The following is a 27,389-nucleotide window of genomic DNA, read 5'->3' on the forward strand; positions in this document are numbered from 1 at the left end:
GATTCTGTTGCCAGTTTAAGATTGTGATGTCTGAGTGTACCTGTCCTCATGACTTGTCTACTCACAAATATCTAGCAATGCTCACATGCAAAGGGGAAATCTGGTGATTTAGCTGTAGTACATTCTCTACCTCACTTTGCTTTCTTTAATATTGTTTTCGCAAAACTGACTTATGCAGAGTACATGATCAAGATATGTATTAAAGTATGAAAGGGCATTCTTCTTTGTGACTGATTAATTAAAAGGAAGGATTTCCTTAATTTTTATATCATTAAATGTATTTATATAAAAGATTGCATTTTTCATACTTGTGGAGGAAAAGAACACAGAAGAACTTGCCTGTATAACAACTATGTGGATGTATGATACCTCCTAGTAAAACGCAGACTTCAGGGAAAATGAGTGAGGTATGGTAAAGATTGAAAGTAATTATACCTACTTTAGCAAGGACAAGTTGTTGTCTCTACATATTTCATGTTTTCAGTGAGTTCTTAATATCAAAGTATGTGGGATGAAAGATTTCTTTAGGTGGGAGAATTCAGACATTCAGCATCTAACCTATGGTATGGTGGTGTGGTGCCACCATCGTTGAAATGTGCTGGTCCTGTGCAAGGTAATTGTAGTACTGGAGTAGGAGTTGGAGGACAAGCAGAGTAGTCTGCAGCACTGGTGTTGGTGGCATTTCAGATAAAGGAATTACTAGCAAACCAATGCAATAGTTAGTTTCTATAGTGAATATGCTTTTGTCTTTAAGTGAATTAGGACCCAGTTAGCAAGAAGTCCAGCTACTGTCTTCACATTTGCTTGTAGTTCTCTGCAACCCATAGAAACCTCTTTTATGTTCCTTCACCTAGGCTGTTGCCCTTAAAAATCCCCAAAGAAAATCTGGCACAGTATATATATAATTTTTCTGTTGGTTTAGCCAGAGTGTGCAATAGCCACCACTTAATGTTAGTTGAGAGTCATGCTCTGTGGGAAGCTTCTTACCTGAACTGAGTGCTCTGGCAATCATGGGATATTATTCAAGCTTTATTTTCATTCTGAACCTGTTTTTCCTATTAGAATTGTACTGATGAAATAACCCACATTTTCATGGGTTTGTGTGTCCATCTGTTCAGAGTGCTGTTTCAGCAGTTGTAGCTTCTACATCTAGTGAAGATCCACCTAATGATTTAGAGCTCGTTCTAAAAACTCGTTTTAAGTACTCAAAAGGATTCAAACCCTTAGTCATCATGAACATTTTTCTGACCTTTAAAAAAGTGCTGTAGGTTCATGCTTGGTGTGGTGCTATGGCAAGTTAAATTCTCTTGTGTGTGTGGAGTGCCATAGTAGTTACATCCATGTAAGCAGGTCACCGGTTTTGTTGCTCCATACTACCAGCTCCAAGAGGAAAAAAACCAACAGTATTTTTCTGTTGTTATGTTCCCCAGTTTCCCATTTTACAATCTCAGAATTAATTTCAGACTTCAGTTTTAATTTTAGCTCTTCCTTGCTAGTTAATGAATAGAAATGAAAATAAGTTCTGATAATTGAAGAAATAATTGAAATAAGTGTAATTGCCAAACAGATGAATCAGCTTTTAATTGAATATAGATCATAGGGAGATGAGCCTCCAGTGTTGAAATATAGCTTATGTGAATTCCCCTCTTCTTCCATCATAAAGAGGGTAGTGTGCTTGGAAGCTCTGTTTATGTCAAGACAAATGTAATAGAGGTAATTCTAAGAGCAGAATGCACTCATATCTGGAAAAATGAGACATGTTGGATAAAGGCTTGTACATTCAGAAGTAGAAGTTTAGGTCAGATCTCTCAGTGATTGTTTTTCTTTTCAAAAGTAGAAAGAATTTTCTGTTCATGAGCATAGGAGACAATATGAAACTTGGCAGTATAGCTTCAGAAGTCCACTTAATATTTTTTGCTATAGAACTTTAAATGTGACATGAGATCATCATCTGTGTACCTCGTCTGTTGTGACAGTGAGGGAAATTGGAGTCCTCTGTCCTGCAATGGCATACACCTATAATGGTACACTGGCACAGTCTTGAACCTCAGCCTTGTAGCTAGAGGTCTGTTTAGTCACTGTTTCTTTTGTTCTGCAGTTCTGTTATATTCTCTTTCATTGGCACCTGGAGTTGCTGCTTGTTCACTGTGGCAGATTTCTGCATAATGTTTACTTGGTAAAAGCTTCTGTGCCATTCACAGGCAGGGGAAGTGGTGTCAATTTTCTGAAAAGGAAAGGATTTTCTTTGCTCCTATTCTTAACTGCTAATGCCTTGACTATTTCCAAAGTGAAAAAGAACTAAAAGTGGTTTTAAATAATGGTTGCTCATTCCTTCATTTATAGTTTCTATTTCAATTTGATAAGGCCTCAGAAATCAAAGACACTGTATTTTAGCTGCTCTTCCACATAATGTATTGATAGGAAATATGAGAACATGTGTGTGGACAAAGTTTATCTTTTCAGATATCTACCCTTGACTTTGAAGGAATTAAGTTTCATGGAAGGGATGAGAGAAACTGTAAGAGAAATTCAGAGTTAGGTGCTGCAACAAATACACTTCTGTATGTCTGGATCTGAGTTCCAAGTCCCTGCTGCAGAGGAGAAACCAGATCCCTATGTTAGGCTCTTATTTTCTATAGGAAACAGGGAGAATGGTCCATTTCAAAACAGCACATAGGTGAAACCTAAAGCTTCCCCCCTTTCTTCTTGTAGGTATTTTGCATCAAGACTGTAAAGGTACATCTCTATCCATTTTGTTACCCTATCTAGAAACTAATTCCTGAAAGCAAGTATTTTTACTAATTTTCAAATAATAGAACAGAGCAAAAGTTTCTGATATAAGATGACATCCTGAGATTTAGATCAGTACCACAAAAAGCAGCAGACCAGTCAATTTCTCTTCTTTTCATGAGATCTTAATGAGCAAGAAATCTTAAACAGAGGAGGATCAATGCATGCCTGCCTCATTTGATATAAAATGTAATAATGAAATTTTCCATGTAAATTAACTTACTTCCCTTCACTAACTGCTACATATTGCTTATATTGTGAAATTTTTGTACTTTGTATGGAGAGCAATAACTTGTATTCGTGGGGGGGAGAGTGGTGTTACATTTTTAATAAGAAAAATAATAATACGGTATCCCTGTATTTACTTTGTTCCATAAAATAGAAAGGAGCAAACCAAAGGAGCAGAATGCTTTTATTTGGAGGATTCTGCCAATAATACTTGCTTTGCAAAGATACAAATTGATGCCTAGTTTTTTTATTTTTTAGGATCGACAGATTGCATATGCTATTCAACTGTTGGCATTTCTGATCCAGTAACTTCAGCTCTTCATATTATTGTAGGTGGGTGGTCACAGTTTGCTGTTTTGTTACAAAAACAATGGAAGAAGCCCAAAATATTATTTTCATTTAGTTCGTTCTTTATGTCTGTGAAATGTAATTTGAACATAATGACTGAGTTGAAATACAAAGGTTTTTTTCTGGGATTTAAGTCTCTGATTTGAAATAGAGGAGATTAAAAACTAATTGCTTTCTCTACAGTAAGTTATTGTTTTCAAGGGATCATAATATTTCAAAAATGTTGTGCTAAAGTTTTCATGAATTTTGTCATTATTTTGAAAATAGTAAAATGCAATAAGCAGCATCAGTTGTTGGACTCTATCTCTCTCTCTATATATGTATATCTGTCTTAGAGAAAGCTTTGAGAAATGCATATACACTTGAATATTTTGCGCTAGTTGTTCAATTGTCCAGAGCAATTCAATATTCCCTTGCCAAGTTAGAGTTAGGATACCTTCTGGTATCATTACTGGGTATCTAACAGCTGCAGTTTTAGGATCTGGTGTTGCAAAGATTTACACATGTGCTTCTCTTACTAACCTATGGCTAACTGTTCAGCATCTGTGGAGTTAAGGCCTTTGGACTAGGATTGGAAAGGTGTTGCTTTACTGTATCATAGTATTTTAGCTGTGTTAATAAGTCCCAGAATCACAGAATGGGTCAGCTTGGAAGGGGCCACAGTGGATCATCTGTCCAACATCCCTGTGAAACAAAAAAAGCCTCCAAACACCAAAATACCAAACAGGCAAAAAATCCCCACCCCCACAATTCCTACCATCACTTCACATCTTGCATGAGGAGGACATCAGAGAAGGGGTGTACTCTTTGTTCTTAGGGATTTCCAGGACTTGACTGGGTAAGTCCTGGGTAACCTGATCTCACCTCATAGCTGAACCTGGTTTGAGTGGAAGGTTTGATGAGAAACCTCCAGAGATTCCTTCCAGCTTCAGTTATCCTCTGATAGTATGACACAGAGGATTAAGCAGTATCCAGGAGATGTACAGGAGATACTGCATTGATCTGCTCAGGGAAAGGGGCTGTCAAGCATTGACACACAGTGCCAATACTTAGAAGACATGTAGATGTGGCACTATGGTATAATTGTGGCCTTGAGAGAGCTGGGTTAGCATTTGGACTTGATGATCTTGAAGGCCTTTTCCAATCTAAATAGTTCTTCAACTCTATCCCCTTCTACTGCTACAGTGGAAAGGACTGTAAATTCTTCATTATACATTTTTACTATACTGAGCCCTTTCTTCTCACTTAGTATTTAATGCTTTTAAAGTATGAGATTTAAATTCGAATTAAAATTAAATCAGAATTAAAAATTATATTTACTTTTCTTTATGTGTAAGAAATACATGCATTTATTGCATATATTGACATAAATGCAATATGAATTTTTTTTTAATGACTTTGCAATGTTTAAGTTACTATCATTCTTGTAACTGCAAATAAAATAAGGCTTGACAGACCCTTGCACTTCTAATCTTCATAGGTGATTGTCAGCCTCTGGATGTCTCTTCTGTACATCACAACAACACGTTTTTGAAATACTCCGTGTCGTTGCTGGGTTATGGTTTCTATGGAGATATATTAAAAGATAGTGAGAAGAAGCGGTGGATGGGTCCAATGAGATATGACTACTCAGGTAATATTTTTAATTACTTCATTCTTTTGTCACCGTGTAAAAATATTGGAGCAGTTGGTTTACTCTATCCAAACCAACCTTTGAACCTTGTAAACATCAGAAACAGACTGAACCTGATTTTAAACTTGTAGCACCAAGTACATTGGATCACATTACATAAAGCTCTGTAACTTAGGGGTTAACATTGACAGTGGGCTCAATAAAGTTGTGTTGAATGTGTGCTACCTATTGAAAACGCCTAAAAAGTAATAACTTCTCTGTCCTAATAATTTTGATCTTTTTAGTCACTTAAAGAGAGGCACTCCTCTGTCTTGAACATGCAGTTGATGGAATGAATTGTCACTGATTAGAGAGAAATGAGTGATTTAGTCCTGTTACCTAATATTTGGACAAATCCTATGCTAGTGGAAAGTATCTTTTGCCATATTTGATTTATCTTGTGTTAGGGAAAGAAGATGCATGAGGAGAGTTTTAGCGCAGGCCAATTTTAAGATTTGGCAGTGATATATAGCTAAATTTTTTAGTTGTTTTTTAAAGCTGTCAAGTGAAATAATGGCACTTCTGACAAATGTTCAAACATTAGAGTGGTGCTGTGCTATTTTCTTGTTCCTTACATTCGAAAACATCATAAGGAAAAGAGTTTTGAGCTTGAGGAGGGCTACTATTGTTTTGCAGTCCTTAGAGAACGAAAGAGACGAAAAATCAAGGAAGGTATGCAGAGATGTTTGTCATGTGGATTTATAATGACTTAATGCTGCATAATGCCTTTTTATGTAGGCTTGAAGACTTTTCTTTCTCATCATTATTATGAAGGAACAATTGCTTATCAACCAGCAAAACAGACACACGGATCTCCACGAGATAAAGACAGCTGCAGAACGGGGTAGGCTAATGTTTATCTCTCGATATTTGGTGTGAACTATTTATAAAGGCCTGTACATAAATAGAGGTTCCAGAACTGTTGGTTTTAATATGAAAACACTTACTCTAAAAGAGATAAGCTTGTAAAAACAATTATTGACTCATTAAAAAGAGCATCTCATTTTATCAGGTCATTAAAAATCTAATACAATTTTGTTAGCTGGTTCTCCTCTTCCCTCAATTTTAAGTGAAGCAAAATATAACAGCACAGGACCCAGTTACAAGATGCTGAGGGTATTATGCTGTGTTACTACTAAGCAAGAAAAATCTGGATGTCTTGTAGCTTCTTCAAAGGGAAATAATTCAGAAAGTCTCAAGTGTTCACATTGTAACTGGATCTGTTTTAGTAGTTGTTTTAGTGCTGCAACAACAGCTGCCGTGGCTTGTCCTGAGGACAAGTCCTCTCAGGAATCAGCCTATTTAGCCTGTTTCTTTGTATATTACTATGATGCAGTATGAAATCTGTGTGATATTCTTCACTTGTTTCTTTAGTCAAGGGGCCTGCCTTAATCTCCCAGTGCTCCTTCCTTTGTCTTTGTCTTTGTTTTCACTTGCTTGAAGTTATGCTCTAGTATTTATTATTATTCTTTATATATGGATTTAGCTATCAGAGATAAAGGACTTGTCACAGCACAAAACAGCACAGCAGGATACAGGGGAGCCACAACCTTCATCCAGAAGGTTTGAAAAAATCCAGAAAAAATAAGACTGCTGTGCTAGTGCTGTGATACACTAGAGATCAGACCCTAGTATCAGCTGGAGCAGCTCTCCCAACCTATCAGGTGCCCTGATGCAGGGGAGGCTCCCGGGGGAGAAAGCTGTCCTCCAGGTCTCAGGAATGGAGTAAGGAATGCCTGATGCCTCTCAGGGGATTTTTTACTTCCTGATAACTGCTGGAAGGGCAATAGGGCTGGGCACAAGCAATGTAGGAGAATCCTAGAGTGTGGTAATGAGATTGATCATGCAGGTGATTGACAGGCTGCCTAGAATAGCTGCTCTGCTGATCTTGTTACAGAAGATAAAAAGTGGGGATGTGATGGTTGAGGGCAGTTTTTGCAGTGGTGACTGTGAGATTATAGAGTTTTAACTTCTGAGAGAAGTAAATGAGACAAAACGTAGAATTGCAACCCTGGGCTTTGGTTTATTTGGAGATCTTGGCAAGATTCCTTGGGAGACTGTCCTGAGTACAAAGAGGCATAGGAGAATTAGTTGGTACCTCCTCAAAGTTCAATAGTCCATTCTGATACTCAGAAACTTGAATAACCAGGATAGGAAAGCAATTTGGATGAGCAAGGAACTGAGCAGTAAAGACAAGGTGAAAGTGGAATAAGTTATTTTGGAAGACCACAAAAGACATTGCTTAAACATGCAGGAATGAAATTGAGAAGGCCAAAGCTCAGGCAGAGATGAAATCAGTGAGGGATGATAATTCTTATGAAGGGATTATTTAAATATACTGATCATAAAAGCCTGAAGGAACTATGGGCTTGCTGCCTAGTGGCATGGGGAACATAGTGATAAGATACATGGAAAAGGCTGCAAAGTTACTCCTTTACCCCATTTTTCACTCATGTAGTCTCACCCCAGGCCATTCATGTCCCCAAACTCCTGAATGAAGGGGAAACTGGATGCTACATACCTTGACTTTGGCAAGACCTTTGGTCCTGTTTGCTGTAATATTCTTAAAACTGTTGATGAGGTATGGGCTGGGTAAGTGGGTGAGTGAGAAACTGGCTGGACTACTAGAAAAGTCATGAATGCCAAGTCTGGCTGGCAGCCAATTACTAGTGGTGTCCCTTGGGAATATTTGGCCTAATACTGTGCAACATCCTTATTAATGACTGGGACAGTCTCAGAAAGTGTGTTCTCAGCAGCTTTGTGGATGATACCAGATTGGAAGGTATGATTTATCTTGAAAGTCAGGGTTGCTATTCAGAGGGATCTTCATGGGCTGAAGAAATGACTGATAGGAATTTCCCGAAGTTCAGAAGACATAGATGTCCTGTACCTGGGGTGGAATTGTCCCATGCAAGAGTGTTGACTGGACACTGACTGGATGGAAGGCAGCTCTGCCAAAAATAACTTCAGGATCCCAGTGAGCAACAGCTGTACCTGAGTTAGCAGTATGTCCTTGCAGCAAGGAAAGCCCACCTTATACTGAGTTTTCTAAGCAGGAGGGAAGTCAACAGGTCAGGAATGGTTCTTCCCCTGCACTCAGCACTTGTGAGGTGGACTGTCTCCAGTATGTCAGTGTCTTTCACTGTTAGAGCAGTCAAATGTTGGAACAAGGTGCTCAGAGGTCTGTGGACTTTACCCTCACAAATCCTCAAAACTCAACTGAATAAGACACTGAACATCCTGATCCTGTAAGACCAGCTTTGATCACATCAGAGATCCCTTCCAACCTGTGTGATCTTGTGGCTCTCTGCTGCTGTTACCTCTGACATTGAGTAATCTTTAGAACTGTGCTTAAATAACTGCACTGCCTGCAGGGCTATGATGATTCATACCACATGAGGATTGTCAGTGCTGTGGTGCATCTTGTGATAGGGCTAGAACTTGTGATGATTGGGTAAAATAAAAAAGTTGAAATGAATAATAGTGAAGGTCTTTCAGGAATTGAATGGTATTTTTGTTTTCAGATGTTACATTTGCAAGAAAAGTGAGAAACAGCTGGCAGAACAGACCAAGGAACATGGATTAAAACATGAAGGTAATTTGTCAAAAAAAGTAAAATGTGATCGTATTACACAAATTATTGTATTTCAGAATATACCAGTTCAAGTGTGGATGTGTTTTGGTTTTTTAAACGCTCTGAGTTACCTGATAATCCATTGTTTCTTTCAGTTTACAGAAAACACGTGTGTCATTGCCCCCCTGTACTCAGCACTAGTGAGGCTGTGAGGCCACACTTTGAATCCTATGTTCAGTTTTGGGCCCTTCACTTTAAGAAGGGCATTGAAGTGCTGAAACATGTCCAGAGAAAGGCAAAAGAGCTGGTGAAGGGTCTGGAGCACAAGTCCTGTGAGGAGGAGCTGAGAGAGTTGGGGGTGTTTAGAAAAGAAGGCTCAGGGGAGATCTCATCACACTCTACAACTGCCTGAAAGGAGGGTGTAACCTTGTGGGGTTCTCTCTCTTCTTCCAGGTTATGAGGAAATGGCCTCCAATTATGCCAGGGAAGGTTTAATTTGGATATTAGGAGAAATCCCTTCACAGAAAGGGTTGTCAAGCATTGGAAAAGGTTGACCATGGAAGTGCTGTCCTGGAAGGGTTCAGAAGACATGGATGTGGCACTGGGGCAGATGTGGTTTAGTGGTGCTAAATTGACATTTGGACTCTGATTTTAGAGGTCTTTTCCAAACAAAATGGTTCTATGATACTATGGTTCTAAGTTTGTGAAAAATATGTTTGGTATCCTTCTCCATCCAAACGTCAGAAAATTCTGATAAAGTTATACTAATTGCTTGTATATTTCAGTGTGTTTAGTTTGTTTTCTTTAGGAAAAATAATACTCTATGAGCTAGGACAATGGCTTTTTGTGAGAAGGACTGAATGGATAAACTGTGAGGTGTAATAGAAGGAAACAGTTCATTAAGATAACTTTTAGAAATATATCAGGATTAAAAATTTGTATTTGCTAGCACAAATGTCACCCTCCTATGAGGCTGTGAACTTGGACAACTAGTAGCTGAACTAGTGAACTTTAGTGTTTCTGTACAACATCCCACCAATACTATAAATAATAAATGAGATTTCTGTCCTCTTTGTCTGGTTACGCTATCCTTATTCTCTTTTTATCCCCATTCTAACCCCTGTGCACACTTGTATGGGGGTTTTTTTTCTGATGGGCATAACTTTTCTTTCCTTTCGTTTAAACAACTGTTCATTAATTCTGGTCAGTCGTTCCCCTAGCTGTATCTCTTTATGTCTGGCTGCTACATTCTAATGGGAAGAAGTACTGACACTGCTACACTTGTGGCCTTGCTGGAGAAAAATACGTAGATTCACTCGAGTTTTGCCTCCAGCTTTGGTTCATCATCTTGGATAAACCCCTCGTAAAGAGCAGGCAGGCTTCCTGTGGGTGTTTCTTTCTGCCTTTACTCTGTTTTTATTTCTTCTTGCAGAGCCCAGTGCATAAAATTTTAATTTTCTTGACGAGCATTTGGTCCTCATCTTACAATTACGTTTTATTTGCACTGTGACTGAGCCAGATTCTAGGCATTTGTTAGGAAAAATATACTGTGGTGATTTGCTGGTAGCATAAAGATTTCTGTGCAACTTAAATTCCTGTTACACATGTTTAGTGTTTCATCCTAGCTGCTGCTTTCAGATCTTTGATATAGTCAAGAGATGATCTAATCAGACTGTTTCTTCAGTTCTTTTAATCTGTGCCCAGATTCAGCTAAAGAATTTTTATAGAGTATAAATAATGCATATAAATAATAATATGAGTATGATTAGGTCTTTTAGTAAGAAAAAAATTGTATTTTTGAGAAATTATTGTAGTTAGAAATTGCCAACCTTTTTTCTTTTGTTAGGGTTTTGTTTGCATTTTTTTCATGTTTGTGTGTGTTGTTTGGGTTTTTTTTGGTTGGTTGGTTTGGTTTTTAAATTTGCCTTTTTGTTACATTTCATCCAGCAAAGGAGCTACTAAAAAGCTGCAGGTTAGTTAGCAATCAAGACAGTTTTAGCCAACGTTGCAGATGACATTAAGCAGCTGATTATGTAGGACATTGATTACTTTATTCCAGCTACTTCTAGTAGCTGGCTTTCTTTGCAATGCAATCTCTTATCCATGCAGTACTGGTAAGGAAACAATATAATCAGTTACTTTTGATTCACAATAGAAAGGATTTTAAATCTCCACTTCAGATAAGCTTTTCACTCAGCAGGGTGTCTTGGCTGACTCTTTCACTGTGCCTACTAGGTTTGTGTATAATTCAGATAAGTTTGGAAGGATGCTTGATTGGTTGTTGCTGAACATATTTCGTTGTATTGTGCAGGAGTCCCTGTGCATGTGCTGAGTAAATGTTGAGTGTTAGTACTTTATGCTGATCTCAGCAACTTCCAATGTGTATACACAATAGGCCATTGAAATGAGTGCCTCTTATGCACTTCCTGCTTATGACTGCCCTACTGTAGGATATTTTGAGCAAATAATTTCTGCTGTTACAGTGATACACACTGCAAAATGGTTATGAAAACCGTTGTTCATTTAAAATGTGATTGATACCCTGACTTTATTCTTTCTTTGAACAGTGAAGGTGTTGTTGGTTAACATGCTGAGATTTTTACCAAGTGAAAACCATCTCTTATAGTAACATAAATAAGCATTTTACCTTAAGTAATTTGAGACTTATTTACTACAGTGAGCATACTTAAAATGTTAATGCATATCTAGACACACTAATGACTAAATTACTAATGCTTCTCAGAGAAACAGCAAAAGGATTTATCAGTAAAGGGAGATGTTTCCATTTTGTTGTTTGTGTATCAGAAAATGTCTGTTGTTTCCAGTTCCAGTAGTTTATGTTCTTTTCAGTTACCTTCATCTCAGAGCAGAGTCTTGTCATTTGCCTGCAGCCTGAACAATCATTCTATAGTCTGACATTTAGGTCTGTCTCATCTCTCTTAAGATGCACATTTTGAATCTGATTTAAATCACTTATTTCGGTAATGTCATGTTTGAAAGCAACATAAAAAGATCAGCAGTAAAGCAGGCAATACTAAAAAGCACTGTGGCAAGTGAAGCAAAAACGTTAAATTTAAAAGCTGAGTTTTTTTCTTGCTGTTTCTGATTTGTTTCTTAGGAGGTAGAGAGGATAGTCTAGATGGAAAAATATCATAAAGCTTTTTGTTTTCTTTAAGTCTTTTGTCATATTATAAACTTATATGCTTTTTTCCTGGAAAACTGGTTTTCTTGGTTGTCTTACTAGAGAGTGGATAGTAAGAAGTTTCAGTGAATTCCAGGAAACAAGAGAAGTTCAAAGAATGAAGAACAACTACAAAATACTTTGGAAACAATGCATCATAGACTTCAGGTTCAAAATAACCTAGACAATTGTAATACTGATTCTCTAAAGTAAGTGTAAAGTTCCTAGAACCGAGACAGTAAGGAATATCACAATGTCAGGACATGAAATATGTAGCATAAACATTGTCTGTAATGCCATCAGAAAAGCACCTTGAAAATCACTGTAAGTTGGCCAAAATGCGGGAAACTGAATAATGTTAGGTGTTAAAGTCTATAGCAGTTAACATTCCTCAAAATCTCTACCCTGTTTTCATGAATAAACTTAAGCATTTTTTGTTCACTTCTTAATTTTATCCTTCATGGCACTTCACTCTTAAACAGGCACTCCAGTCTTAGAACAGCATGTATGCCCATAGTCTATTCTGCAGTCATTACTTCTGTGGAATTGTTCATTTGATATGTGTCCACTTATATTGGTAGGAGAAAAAGAGTATTATGGCTGCTTTTTGGCTTTTTCTTGTTGTGATAAGGAAGACAATTATATGTAATCTAAAAATAGGCATTTTTCATGCATTTTTATCCATATTCAAGAAAGTACAGTTTAGGCAACAGTTCTGCATTGCCTGCCAATGCTTCTTTGTTCTAGAAAACTCCTCTGCTTCCTGGTAGTATCAATGCTAGCACACATTTAAACTCAGTCTAGATGTAATCTCCAACAGAGTTTCAAGGTATTGAAAAGAGGCTTGGTGTTGTTTTCCGGAAATCTCTGAAGATTTGCACACAGGAACATTTAACTGTTCATTGTTCTAATCTTGGGACATTTGGGGCTAGAGTGGAAGCAGACTCCTGCTACGCTGTCTGCTGGTCCTTGCTGCACCCTGAGTCACCCTTCCCTTTGACTTTTTAAAAATATTAAATTTCTGCATTGAGGCAGAAGAGGAATACTGCTTTAGAAACCAAATGCTAAACTACAATCTTTGCATCGTTGTTTATTTAAGATTAACAAATTGAAGAGCAGAAATGGAATTTTAAAAAGTTAATCCCTCTGAACTTTCACACTACAAGAGTTGTAACTTGCCTTTCTCTTTTTCCCTTCCTATGGCTTTGCAGTTTACCCAAATAGCACTGATTCTGAATTTGACATGCATATGGCAGAACAGGCAAGCAGTTATGGGAGATAGTCACAGTCTGAAGGGAGAAAGCAACTTTCTCTGTTAGTGTATGAAAAATAGATACTTGAAAGTGGAATTTTTAAATGTAGTTTATTTTAGATATTTATTGAGAGTACATGAATATGCCTGTGGAAGACTCTTAAGTTGCCATTGATTGCTTTTTAGTGTTCTTGTGAGTAGATCAAATGATTACCTATCTCCACGTCTTTATCGATGTGTTTCAGAAGGTGAAGAAGACTGGAAGGTTATAAAAGGGAAATTTCTAGCCATCAATGCAGTAAATATGAGCTGTGCCTGTCCACGAAGTCCAAAAGGTCTTTCACCAGCAGCTCACTTGGCAGATGGTTCAGCAGACCTCATTCTAGTTCGGAAATGCTCCAGATTTGATTTTCTACGGTATCTTGTCAGACACACAAACCAAGATGATCAGGTGGGTACTCCTTTTGACAGTGAATTATACAGAATCCATCAAAGGTGTAAATATTGGTATTCTTGTAGGACAGAAATAATATCTATAAAGCAAGTTTGTTTGGTTTTTTTAAATTTATACATTTTGGGTGATGCAATATCAGTATGGGTACCGTGAAGAAAAAAAAAAAAAAGCAGGTCAAAACATTTTGCCAAAGTCAACTTCTTGGCCATAGCATTCTAACAAAATCCACTTTTGCCAACTGAATTCAGTTCTGTAACATTTTCTACATATTTGCTATTTGAACAATATTTAAAGTTATTTTATCACAACTGTGTCCTCATGTAGTTGTCATGAAAAACTGTTCACAGCATGAAAAACTATTCACAGCATGAATAGCTGAGGTAGATGTGATGAAGAATAATAAATCACTTTTGTGAACTGTATAAAAGTGTGATTTAGAAGAAAGTTACCAGAACTGCAATTTGATTGTAAACTGCAGGTTTCTAGCAGTATTTTACTACATATAAGTGACCAGGATATAAGCTTTATGCATTCAGCTTCAAAATTATTTCTTTCATGAGTTGTAGCTGTCAGGTGGGAAGATTCATCACTGCTTTGGATTGTAATATCTCTTGAAACAGACTGTGACTACACATATTTAATATTTGTCACAACCTGATGTTATTAACATCTTCTGGAAATTATCTGAACAATGGACTGATATAATATCTAGTGCATAAAAGCAATAACAAATCCCACGTGTTTATGTCACTCATCTTCTTCCACTGTGAAAGAATTACTATAGATTCTTTTTCCTTTATTTCCATATTTTGAATATGTCCATATTCGTCCTTCCCACTGTTCTCAGTCTCTTCCTTTTCTCTTCACTCCTTCTCACTCACTATTCCCTTGATATTTTCAATCATTTGAAGCCATCCCTGGCTACCTTTCAAATTGGCTGTAACATTTATCAAGGGACAACATTCTGCTTAGTCTTGAGACATGAGAGCTCGGGTGCTCTCTGCATAGACACAGATGACAATGCAGCCATGGTTACCAGCATTTGCATCTGAGCAGTTTGGACCAGCACACTGTTTTGCACACTGCAAACTTTGCATCGTTGTTTATTTAAGATTAACAAGTTGAAGAGCAGAAATGGAATTTTAAAAAGTTAATTCCTCTGAACTTTCACACTACAATAGTTGTAACTTTGGGTCCTGGAGCCACTGCTTCCAGGCAGAGAGTTTGATAACTTCCCAGTTCATATATGGTTAAAAGCTGAGGGAACTTAGCTAAGATGTAGGAGGTCTCTCCATCTCTGCTTTTTCTGGTTGTCATTGTAGCCATTTGCTTTCCAATGCTTCCCATTTTTCTCTGGGATATGCTGGTTTTGCAGCAGAGATTAAATAAAGGGTTGTTCACATCTCCTTAGCTCAGGTTAGTAAGCACCATAAAAACCCTTATTGGGAAACTCTTCTTGAAAACTTTAGGAAATGTGGGGAAAAAAAGGAGGAAAAGAGTGACTGTACATCAGTACAGACTGGTTTGTGAGTAAACTTTCTTCACATTTGCTTCCCTTCCATCCCCTTCCCACACACACAGACACACTCCATGGCCTTTGCTAAATGACCTGTCTATATTTGATACAGCTGGCTGAATAGTTGGCTCTGTATCTCTTAAGTTGCTTTCAGGGCAAGATGGGGGCATCCTCTAATTTGTTGTCCCTTCAATTAATGATGCCTGTTTTAAAGCATTTGTTCAATATAGTGTTAATCTGCAGCCCTGGTTTTAAGAGCAGTGTTCTAATTGACCTGCTTTTTCTAGCTGAATTAACTAATTACAATTTTTTTTTTTTGGAATGTAATAATATTGCCCTCTATTCTTATTTTCATGTACCCCCCAGTTCTGTGGTTTGATCACAGAGGCTGATGGCAGGCTTGAGAAGTAAAGGGCTCTCACTGCCATGGAATTCAATGCCTTCAGGTCATTGTTCCAAGTGCAAAAGCAGGAGACTTTCATAAAAGCCTATGTGTCTTAAGGACTGTACTTGAACAGGTCCTAAGGATGGTGCAAAGATACAATCCAAACCTTTTTGACTTTGTGTTGCAATCTGGTCTAAGCACAGGAGAGCCAAGAAAACTAAGTCTCTATGAATAAAAGGGATCGAACACAGGAAGGCTCAAAATACGCCGCAAAATTTAATTAAAACCAAACGAGCTTAGATGTTGATACCAGAAAGGTGATATATTTTATTTAATAGTAAAAGAGGCAAAGAAAGAGAAAGGGAGGGAGGGAGTCACACAAGGGAGAGTTACAGAGACAGATTAAGTAGAAACATATCACCCTTCCGTGATTTGCTTCCCTCCATCTGATCTTCTTGGTGGTGAGGGTCCCCTGCCAAAAAGCATAGAATCCCATGGGTTAATACACATTTGGGCAGGTGGAACACCCACGTTTGACACTGTCCCTTGCCAGACTGTGGATCTGTTGCATCATTTTGCATCACGTGCAGTGCTCTGGTGCAGGGTCTGGGGAGCCCTTTGAGGGTTGTTGGGCCATGACACTGCCACTGCTGTCCCTATGGATCCCCCGGATGTGCCTTTCCCGGGACTCCTCTGCCCAGCAGAGGGTGGGCGTTCGCTGCTTCTGACCAGAGCCTTTTTCACCACACACGCAGCTCCTCTCCTCCTCCCTCCTGTGGTGTGTAGGTCTGTTCGAGCCTGGAAGCTGATAACCCCGGGGCTGTGGTCTCCGCCCCGAAGATGCTGGGATTAATCCTCCTGTGAATGTATTCTCCTCCCCCAGTCAGACCTGAGTCTCTTTACCTTAGCTCCCTCAGCTTGCAGTCCAGGGCCCGAGTCAGGAGTCGGATTCAGGGTGGGATGGTCTTCCACGCAGCTTTTGTTACACAGTTTTGCTGTAATAGGACTACACAGTGGCCATTGAGAAGTAAGGTTTCATTTTGGCTTTATTTTTTTTGACTTGTGCAATTTTTCAAAAACTAGTATCACTATGCCTCAGGTAAGCTTCTCTAGAAAATTGGAGTGGACAGACTTTCCTTGAGTACAAAATGCTGCATGCTGAGTTGTTTTACACAGCAAATGTATATAATTATTATTGCCTGATTTGCCCTTTCTTTTTTTTTTTTTTTTTTTTTTTTTTTTTTTTTTTTTTTGTAGTTTGACTTTCCATTTGTAGATGTTTATCGGGTGAAGTGTTTTCAATTTACATCAAAGCTTTCAGAAGACAATGAAAGCAATGTCATGGACATAGGAAAGAAACGTTTTGGCCAGTTCTGCAGAGATCATCCAGCCTGTTGCTGTAATATTGTTAATAGTACCTGGAATTGTGATGGAGAAACTCTGGATGGTTCAGCAATTGAAGTGAGGTAAGCTTTAATTTTTCTGTCTATATAGCAGAACACATTAAGCCTTCTCGTTGATTTTAAAGATGCTTATAAAGACATCCGAAAAAGATGGGATGCCTGTGCATAGCAAATTGAGTCTTCTGATAATAAAGCTAAATATTTTTATTACTATTTTTAATCCTTTCCAGAGAGTAGTGCAACCATGTATGTTGTAAATGATCAGTGTGAGTAAGATGGATGGCCCTACCTTTGAAGTCATACTTACATCTTAGGAACTGGTATTATGTGTTTGAAGTGCTGAAAGTGAAGATGGTGTTGAAAGGATTCTTTTTAAATGTGTGGAATGCCTCATTACTCTAAGTAATAGCTTTTCCTATTTAGCTTAAGTAAGCATCTTTGTCTCACAGAAATACTGAGTACGTCCCATACTTTGTGGTTTTTTGCACACAGCAGTCTTATCTCCAGTCTTCACATATGGAGAAAGAATTTTGCAGTTGTGGAAATTATCAAATTAGAAAGGAAGTTTGTGAAATTTGAAAGGGTTTTTTTGTCTGTTTGGGTTTTTTGTTTGGATTAGTTTTGGTTCCTTGTTTTGTTTGTTGTTTTTAGAACAAAGGGAACCAAACTCATACAAGTGTGTTGCATTAAAATATAATCATTTAGCAATCCAAAGGTGAATTTTATGAATGCTGTATATCATAAAAGACTGCCTCATCTAAGTGCTCATAGAACTTTTTGTGTGGGTAAGGGGATACAGGAGAGCATCTAGCCCTCTTCACAGGGGAGGATTGTATCTAAAATGAGGGTGTGGTTTCTGTAGTCAGGAGTAAGAAACTTTGTCCAGCTGTTTGAAATTAATGGATTAGTAGAATTAAATTATTAGAATTAAATATGTGGTACTCATTTCTTACTTATTTCTATATTTTTCAGGGTTCACTGCCAGTTAGTGAAACTGTTTGCAAGAGGAATTGAGGAAAACTGTAAAGATGAAGCTGCCTATAGCCAGAGTCACATTGAACAATTACTATAGACATTGTTCCTCCAATGGGGAGAAGAAAAAATAAAAGCTCAAGGAAATTGAGTAAATATGCATTTTAGTCAAATTGACAAGTATTTTAAACTTCTAGATTTTTTTTTTATGGCTTCACTGTAATTTTAGACCTTTTACTGTATTATGTCTTTTTTTTAAAAAAAAAAAGCATTGTAATCATTAAAATATATCTTGGAGCAATGTAATCTGTTATGTTAGAAAAGATGGCATTGGCCTATATCTATGTATTCATGATGACAAATTCTCTGTGCTTTTCTAGGGAGCTAATTTAGTAGTTGTGTTGCAATAATATCTAAATGTTATGAAACATTGGGCTTCCCACTGGCACCAAGACATTTTCAGTGTCTGAGAAGACATTTTCTGCTGGGAGTGTTATGTAGTTGTGTGTGGCTTAAATGCTGGACAATGGTGTTGTCATTTGCTTTTCTTTGTTTTTTTTTAAATTACAATCTTTCATTTTGTAATTCTGACAATACCTTGCAACTTATCAATGCAATTCAAACACACATTCCTGGCTTTAAGTAATAACAATAATAGTGTACAGATATTTGAAAAATAAAAGCACAACTATATACAGGTCACACCTCATCCTATATATTCTGTCTTTGAAGGTTTCCTTGCATCATGCTTTTTGCGATTATAAAAGGTTTTATTACTGTTTGGATGATACCAAATACCACACAGTGCAACTGAAAAGTCTTGCAAGCAAATTGCAGGAGTACTTGCATAATAACTGGAAGGCACAGGATAAGAAAATATAAATAAGTTCTCAAACACCAGCAAATTTTAATTTTTAAAAATATCTAATATTAACCTATTAAAAGCTTCCCTCTTCAGTACATAATTCTTTGGATATTCTACTCCATACGTTAAAATGTCTTTGCAAAATAAGATGTTGAAGTTTTAAATTTAGAAATGGAATTTGATGATTGAAAATCCTTTAAATAATTTAATTAAATGAAACAAAATAATTTGCTTTGTGAAGCTAAGGGAAGAAACTGGCATCTGACAAATCATGAATTCACTGTGCTGATTTGTTTTTATAACAAAAAACATTAGACTGTCATATAGAGCTATGGAGAGATTATTTAAGTTGTATATAGTTTTGTGTATTGTGGCACATACATGTTTTGTGTCCAGGGCTGGGGCTAAATTTTGCTCTTCTTGTACAGACTTACTCCTGTTTGAGGACAGAAGTTGGCCCCTGTTCTATTCTACCTTTTTTTAAGTGTTTCTTTAAAGTTCTGTTTAAAATTGACTTCATCTGAAGGTTTTTTTGCATCCAAACAGCTGATTCTTGATTTGTGTATATTTATTGGTACTTTTGTCATCCAGCTTGTGTTCATTTCATGTCTCTCATATATGTGCTCAATGTAAGCCGTGGTGATTGGTCATTTCATTACTGAAGCACTTGAATATTGTTATAAATATTAGGTTATTTTTTTCCTATTGAAGTTATTTACATTCCAGTTTTGTGTATTATCAAAATTGTGTACTATATCTTTGATACAAAGTGTTATTCATATTGCTCTGTATGACAAAAAGCACTTGCAAATTATATTTGCCTCAAGTACAATCATACAAAGTTTAGGATCTTTATGTAGTATTTCAGGAAAATACTTGAATACTTTTCCAAAACTACTGCTCTTTGCTTTCCTTATTAATACAATGAGTTGAAATGTTGATTAATCTAGTGTTTTTCTGACACTTGTAACAGAGGTGTTACATATACTGTATTTTTAAAGCCATATTTAATAAGTGAAATAGTACTTTTGAACTAATGTCCCATTGAAAATGAAATTGCAGTTCTACAAATGTGAATATTTTTTGAAAATGTCGTTAAAAATGTCTATGGTTATTGTGGTTAATCCATGAATATTGTGAGAGTACCCAGACTTCCAAGTTAAAGTAAGTCTTGTGCAGGAGGTAATGGTGCACACTTAGCTTACCAACAGTGAGGGAGTTTGAGGCATTGCAGCTATCCAGAGCACATTCTCATCAATGAGAACTGGAATAAATACTAACCAGCTCTTTCCATTTGTTTACTAGCAAGTCATGAGATCCCCCCCCCTTAGAAAATGGAGACTTAATCTAATAGTGAATGTATATTGAAATGCTTTGAACATTTGAGTATCTGCAGCTGAGTGCTTGGTGTTTCCAAAGAAAGCCACAGTCAAGGTCTCCTTTCTGAGGAAAAGCCACCAGAAAAGGATGAAAGATCATTGTATAGTATGGTAAAGAAGCGTGAAGTAAATAATAAAGGTATTGCAACATAATGAAATTTAAAAGTCTTAGATAATAGAAAAGCTGCATAGTTGCATTTGAATAATTGTATTTGTAGCATATTAAACTAACATATGTGAGTTGTATGACATGTCCGGTTTATTTTTAAGAGAGCTGTGTTAGTAATGTCTGCTTACATTTTAATTCTAGGGATTTTTTTTCTCTGAATGTAATCTTAGTATGGAAATTATGTATAGGAAAACCAGCTTTGATTTTTCTTTTTTCCCAATCTTGCTGGCTTCAAGATAAGAAAATGTATTCTGTTTTATGACACTAGGGCATTTCATTAAAAAAAATAAAACTGCATTGTACAACAGTACATTGGTTGTCTTCTTTTCACAACTTGATTTGAAAACAAAAATCTCACTTTGACAGAAATCTGGCAGTAGTATGCTTAGTGTAACCACTGTGAGCAGATCAAACCAAGTGAAGCAATTCATAACCTTCCAGTTGGGTTGATGACAGCTTTGTGGCAAGTGTGAGTGTGACTAAACACTGAGAGTGAAGGACTAGTCCAGCAACTAGTGAAGCTGGACTTAGGCTAATACTGAGCAACTCTACCAGGGTAAACTAAAAATGAAACTTAAATAGTGCAGGTATTTAGAGTCATTATTATTATGGAAGCAAAAAGAAACTGCTGTTCTAAGAAGCGTGAAATATGTATTATACTATAAATAGTATGTGGTAAATAGATGGGGGGTCTAGAATTTTGTTGCCATAATTGCTACAGATGAAGTACGTATTCTAATAAGTAAAATGTGTTCATTGTAGATAAACCATGGGCACAGAAGGAGAACATGTTTTTTCAGCACTGCTTTTGAAGTGTATTGTTTTTGTGTGGCAAGGTTTTGGTAGCTGGGGGGCTGTAAGGGTGACTTCTGGACAAAGGCAGCAGAGGATGCCCCCATGTCAGACAGTCATTTCCCCAGCCAGCTCCAAGCTGGACCTGCCACTGGCCAAAGCTGAGCTCATGGGATGGCATTGCTAAGAACTTCTGTAAAAAATAAGACAGGGCAAAAAGTACTGCTTGACAGCTGTAAAAGGAGTGAGTAGAAAATAAACATCCTGCAGACGCTTAAGGTCAGTGAAGAAGGGGGAGGAGGTGCTCCAGGCACCAGATAAGATTGCCCGGGAGCCTGCAGAGGACCTCACACTGGAGCCATGGGTGCACCTCCAGGAAAGCTGCAACCTGTGGAGAGCCCATGCTGGAGCAGATTCCTGGCAAGGGGTGCAGCGTGGAGAGAGGAATGCATACATGAGTGGGTATTTTTGGCAGGAACTGTGGCCCATGGGTGATGCTTTCCTCTTCAGGAAGGAGGAAGAAGTAAGGGAAAGTGTTGAACCCACTAGACCCCCCCCCACTTCTCCATCCTCCTGCCCTGCTGGAGGCAGGAAGGATGAAGTAGAAGAGTCAGAAGTGAAGCTGAGCATAGGAATGAGGCAGAGAGGGAGGAGAGGAAGTGGTGCATTTAGATTTGGATTTGTTTCTGTCTTAATGCTCTAGTATTAATTGGCAATAAATTAAATTATTTTTGCCCAAGAAGACTTTGTTTTGCCTCTGACTGTAATTGCTGAGGGGCCTCCCCATCCTTAGCTTGACCCCTGAGCTATTCAATCGCTCTTTACCCTGTCCTGAGGAGGATGGTTTAGAATCAAAAATTTCTCCAAACATGTGTCTTGCAGTTCAAGTATTAGAATAATAGAATCTTAGAACCATTTAGGTTGGAAAAGACCTTTTGTATCACAAAGCCCAGTCCTTAAACCAGCACTGCCAAGTCCACCACTAAACCATGTCCCTAAGGGCCACATCTGCTGAAATACCTCCAGGAATGGTGACTCAGCCACTTCCCTGGGCAGCCTGTTCCAATGCTTGATAATTCTTTCCATGAAAATGTTTTTCCTAATACCGAGTCTAAACCTCCCCTAACACAACTTCCTAGGAACTTGGATTGGACGGGACCTTAGAGGTTAATTTGAGTCTAAAGATCATATTGGCCTCAAGCTGAGGCCATTTCCTCTTGTTTTATTGCTTTTATACAGAAAAGATTACCAACCCCCACCTGACTGTTGGATCCCAGAAATTTGGAGTCTTTGAGCTTTCTGTGCTTCCAAGCACAGACCCCCTGGAAAACACTGCTCTGGACCTGAAACCTTGGAGAAGGCTTGTAAATATGAATAATTAGTTAGAAATCACAAATGTGTAGTGGGTTAGATGTGTGTATTTTCACTGGGTGATGGGTTTTAAATTTGAGGTTTTTACAGTATAGTGGTGGATATGGGACAAGAATTTTGGGTGGTGTCTTTTTCTTTGTTCATCTTCTTCTGTCTTCTTCACGGAACTCAGGTAGTAGCCTTTGGTTGGTCAGTCAAATGTCACTAAGGGTCTTGGGAATCTATTATTGGGTTAAAAGGATAAATAATGTAGGTGTTAAACTTTTATTAGTTTGTTTAGCTTTAAAAGGCCTTGAAGCAGGTTCTGCTGTAGCCATTTTTTCCTACTTCTAACAAGGAACTAGAGGTGCTGTCATACTTTCTGTAGTTTCTGAGATATATTAAACATCCAAGTCCAAGCACGAGAGTCTCCTCAATTGTGTTTCTATTAATCCTGGCTCTGAGGGAAAACAGACAAAACTGATGACAAACCAGTAATTAATGGTGCAAAGCCCAGCCTACACCCACACACAGTGGTGCCCCGTGTGAGGAGCAAAGACCTCAAGTCTCAGAGTCAAGGACCTCCCTGAAGAGAGAAGGTAACAGAAGCAGCTGGAAGCTGGAAAAAGTCCCCGGGGTGAGAAGGAGCTTGGAGATGCCTAGACACTGGTGAGAGCTGAACCAGGAACCCATGGTGCTGGTCACTGCGGAAAGGAGGGACTTGAAGAAAAAGATTTACCAGTAAGGTTTGAGTACTTTGTTGTCTTCAGGGTAAGCTACAAAGATGGGCAACGTATTATCCAGATCCCAGAGGGACATCCTGGATCAACTAGAGCTAATGGTAAAAGAACATCCAATTAAAGACTCCAGATTTCTGGGATTCAACACTGACTACAAGATCTTTCAGCTCCTCTTTTCCAGCTAATCACCCCCAGCTCCCTCAGCAGCTCCTCACCAGACTTGTGCTCCAGACATGTCCCCAGCTCTGTTGCCATTCTCTGGACACACTCCAGTACCTCTTCTAATGAGGGGCTTAGAACTGAAAACAGAATTCATTTCCCTAGAACTCCTGCTTTAATCCCTATGAAGTAAATGAGTAATAGGAATTCATCTTTATTCACATTAGTGACATTGTTATTATTTCAACTTTTCAACAGGAGAGCTAAGTAGTTTAATAGATTCTAAATGGTGTTTAAGTTGCACTAAATTAGTTCTGTCCTTAATGAAGCAACAGTCTTCCCAGACCCACTTTTATGTACATGATCTGCATTTCGCAAAGGCTTATGCATGTTCTTAATTAATACATGACTAGTCCAATTAATTAGAAGGGGGTGGGGCATTCATTCTTCAGTTATGCCTTTCAAATACTCTGCAATGAGAGGATTAGCTATTTTTTTATTCAATTTCCTGCTGTTGAGAAATTATTCCTAATATGTACCTACCAAAATTGCCAATGAGTTTGTCTTCAAAAAATGTTTGTAACTTGCATGCCTGAAAGTATGATTTGCTCTTGTTGGTAGCTATTTCACCTAGGGTGCAATTTTCTGGCTTATTTTATAGAAATCCTCCAGCAATAAAAAAATTAACATATTTTTAATCTTTTATTTTTTCAATATTTCAATAGTATAGGACAGAAAATTTTAAGTGGAAACATAGTTATTCATAAAGGAAAAACATTGAACAAATAACAGAAGTGATGCAAATTTAAAAAATCATGAAGACCAAATTCCAGAAAGGATGAAAGAGAACAACTGCAAAACAAATATTAAAAGAAGAAAATTAAAAGAAAAAATAAGAAAAACAAAATGCAGAATTTTTTTCCCCCTTTTTTTTCTGGAAAGCTTGGCCTGTATATGTGTACTGTAACTGCACAGTAAAGCTAGCACTAAAGATTTTAGTAGATTGCTGGAAATTTGACTATTTACAACTGGTTGAGAAAAATTCATCACTGTTATGAAGACTTATTTCTAAAAAAATGCTGTGTCACCCTCTGTATTTCCACTCACAAACCTTACCATAACAGCAGCACAGCTAGAAGAGCTGTTAAAGGAGAATTGTAAAAGCAGCTTCATGGTTTCCTGTAGCAGTGTGAAACATTCTGAAATGACTGTTCAATTTAATCTCCCAAATATTGTTTTTCATGTTAATATTTAGCAGCTGTATTTTAGGAAAAGGGAGATTGGACAAGAAGAAGAAGTGCTAGGTTAGTGTTTCAATGCTGCTGAGGTCAGGGTGGTGGGATAGCAACTCAGCCCAGCTAAGGGTCTGTCCCATAGACCTTGTGACATCAGGGGAAGTCCCCACAGAAATGCTTCCCTACAGAAATACCTGTGCAGTTCCTAGAGCATGTTTGTGTAATCTGTTCTTCTGAGCTTTCAGTGATGGATATTCAGCAAAGCAGATTAGCTATCAGATTTCTTAAATATTTTTAGTTAGAAACCCTTGGTCACTCACTTAGCTGAATCTCTCTTGCTGTATTTATGTACAGGCACAGAGAACAGCTGTTGCTTTTGGGGAATTCATTCCCTGGGCTATTCTGTTGCATCTCAGTCTCCTGTTCTTTGCCTAAACAGTATTGCTATTCAGACAGAGAAGGAAAAACCCTACAATATTCAAGTACTTATTGATAGGAAAAAGCACTGAAGTTGATTTTTGTTTATCTCCAAAGAAGGGGCTCTGTAGAAGAGGGCTGGTACTGACAGGGTGGCTTTGGAATGTGTAGTTGCATAAAGTTTTCAATCAAATCAGATACCATTTAGTACATAGATACCATGTTTTCACAGAATGCTGTTTAAAGCTCTGATGGATGCATTTAAGGCAGATATTTCCCCTAAGCAATACCTATCAGATAAACAACTACTCTGAGGATTCTCTGCTGGTAGATGCTGCCCTGTCCCTAGACCAAAGAACAACTCAATAAGTAGCTCTTAGATAGTCGGAGCCTCCCATTTCCATTGTGTCTCACAGTATTTGAATTTTGTATGGAAAACAGGCAAAACCTGAACACTGGATGTTGCTGTTGTAATTTTTTAGTAAAGACTTTCAGAAACTCCTCAGCACATTGGTAGTAAGGATGGGAAAGAGTTAATATAGGTGTATTCTTTCACCAGAACAGCAGATAGTACTATTTGTTCTCCTTTGTGTGCAGGCAAAGCTTTGAGCCAGCAGAAGAATTTGTATTTTTTGCTGCATAAAAGAGTTTACAGACTCAGTGGAGGAAGATGAGGTTGGGAAGTAGCACAAGAAGCTTCCTGTGTTCAGGGAGTCCATCCTGAAGCTTTTGTGGTGGGAACACCAGTCACTAATGCATGGACAAGTGCAGAAAAGGGATGCAGTGAGCAGGAATATCCAAAGATCACTGGCTATGTAGACTCAGCAGTCCAAACTCACCCACGCAGAAAATAAAGCATTGCACCATACCTGTGTCAATTGCTCAGGTTTGGAACTGAAGGCCATTGCTGTCTGCCCTGCCTTCATTTGTTGGAGGAAATTTCACTGGTTTGGGATAAATCTGTCCTGTAACACTGCTATGAGAAAGCACAGCAGGAATTTATTAGCAAAAGTGACTGTGTTCAGTGCTTTCACTGGCGCTAAAACAGAGGAAAAAGGAGGCCAAGAAAGGGTTATTGATTCACACTGCCCTTACTGAAGTAACCCCACACAATGCACCTCACATTGCACATGCAAGTGGAGTGGGAGGCTATGGCTGCTTGTATTGATTTCTGCCAGGGGTTCTGGTTTCTACCTTCCAACAAAGCTACTGAGATACCTTGGCATGGGCAGTGGCTAAGAGAGTGAACGTTATTCCCATTTAAAAGCACAAATAGCTGTATTTGAATTCTCTTCAGTTCCAGAACACTGCATACATCCCGCAGCAGTGACAGCCAGAGCTTCCTGTGGAGTGGAAATTCCTATGCTCTTAATGCAAGGTATTGGAGGAAGGAATTACAGTTACTGATTTTAGTGCTTTTCCTGAAGCCACTCAGGTGGGAATGCATCTCTGCTATATTCAGAAAGATTGGGCAACTCACACTGGGCCATAATGACCCCTGCTGTGCCCTTTCTACTGACATCAACTGATGCCTTAGGCAGTACCAACAGGCTGTGGGCCATGTGAAGGTGCAATCAGCTGACATCCATCAGGAAAATAAGATGGCCATTATCTTGGAGTTGGGCCTCAGACATTTTAGCAGAAGAGCTCACATTGTTGATGACTATGCAGTTGTTGTCTTTCATACACGTTGAAATGTGTGCTGGGAAACCCAGGTCTGTACCAGGAGGAAGGGGTGGGTATCTCCATGGCTGGGCAGCTGCTGTGGGTGACCTGTGCAGGGGTGACCTGTGGCCCTCAGGAGCACCAATATGGAGCACGCCTGGCAAAGGAGCTCGTGGTAGGTTGTTTGCAGCATCAATGGCTCTGACACAAGCCATGCTCTGCCTCTGGAATGCAGATGTGACACTGGGAGCAGCAACCAACAGGGAGCAGACAGAACAGCTTATACAGAATAGAGGAGAGGGCAGAGATGGTGTTAACAATGTCTGTAATGGATGTGGTGACTGTGGGCTGCATCTCACTGAGGGCAATGAGACCTGGAAGCCTGCACTGGCAAGTCAGGTCTTGATCTAAAAATAAAGCACTTGTAGGTGGCTATGCTGTACTAGAAAACCTGAAAGGCACTGATGCAAATCCCAGATCACTAAGAGATAGTAAGCCTGATCTCATGAGTGGTGGCCTCCAGCAAGTTACTCATGCCCCATTGTTTAAATAATGGCTTGGGCAGCATGGCATCTGAGAAGCTCTGGGGCACAGCATGGTGCCTCTCCTATCTACTCTAAGCTCTCTCCAAGCAAGCTCCTGTTTGCTAATCTGCCTTTCTCTTCTTTCAGCCGACTAGGCCTTGGGAAGAAGCCATGTGAGGAGTGCTGAGGTCACTGGGTCTGTTCAGCCTGGAGGAGACTGAGGGGAGACCTCACTGCAGGTACAACTTCCTCATGAGGGGAAGAGGAAGGACAGACACTGATCTCTTCTCTATAGTGACAGTGACAGGACCCAAGGGAA

At 38.5% G+C, this 27,389-nt stretch overlaps 1 protein-coding gene across 3 annotated transcripts in view; it reads left to right on the plus strand.

Moving 5' to 3' along the window:
• The window catches only part of CERK (ceramide kinase), a 41,557-nt gene extending 22,042 nt beyond the window's left edge, over window positions 1–19,515 (plus strand). For 2 of the 3 annotated variants that reach the window (XM_014868951.2, XM_088165783.1), the window contains exons 7-14: window positions 2,713–2,736; window positions 3,277–3,351; window positions 4,847–4,999; window positions 5,777–5,882; window positions 8,563–8,633; window positions 13,291–13,496; window positions 16,658–16,866; window positions 17,776–19,515. In XM_014868951.2, the coding sequence (XP_014724437.1) occupies window positions 2,713–2,736; window positions 3,277–3,351; window positions 4,847–4,999; window positions 5,777–5,882; window positions 8,563–8,633; window positions 13,291–13,496; window positions 16,658–16,866; window positions 17,776–17,875 (944 nt within the window). In that variant the 3' untranslated portion in view covers window positions 17,876–19,515. The remainder of the gene's footprint in view (window positions 1–2,712; window positions 2,737–3,276; window positions 3,352–4,846; window positions 5,000–5,776; window positions 5,883–8,562; window positions 8,634–13,290; window positions 13,497–16,657; window positions 16,867–17,775) is intronic. The other variant, XM_014868952.2, reaches the window with a different exon arrangement.
• The last annotated feature ends 7,874 nt before the right edge of the window (window positions 19,516–27,389 follow it).

Source organism: Sturnus vulgaris, chromosome 5, assembly GCF_052056855.1.
Source record: "Sturnus vulgaris isolate bStuVul1 chromosome 5, bStuVul1.hap1, whole genome shotgun sequence".
In the NCBI taxonomy this organism is placed as follows: Eukaryota; Metazoa; Chordata; class Aves; order Passeriformes; family Sturnidae; genus Sturnus; species Sturnus vulgaris.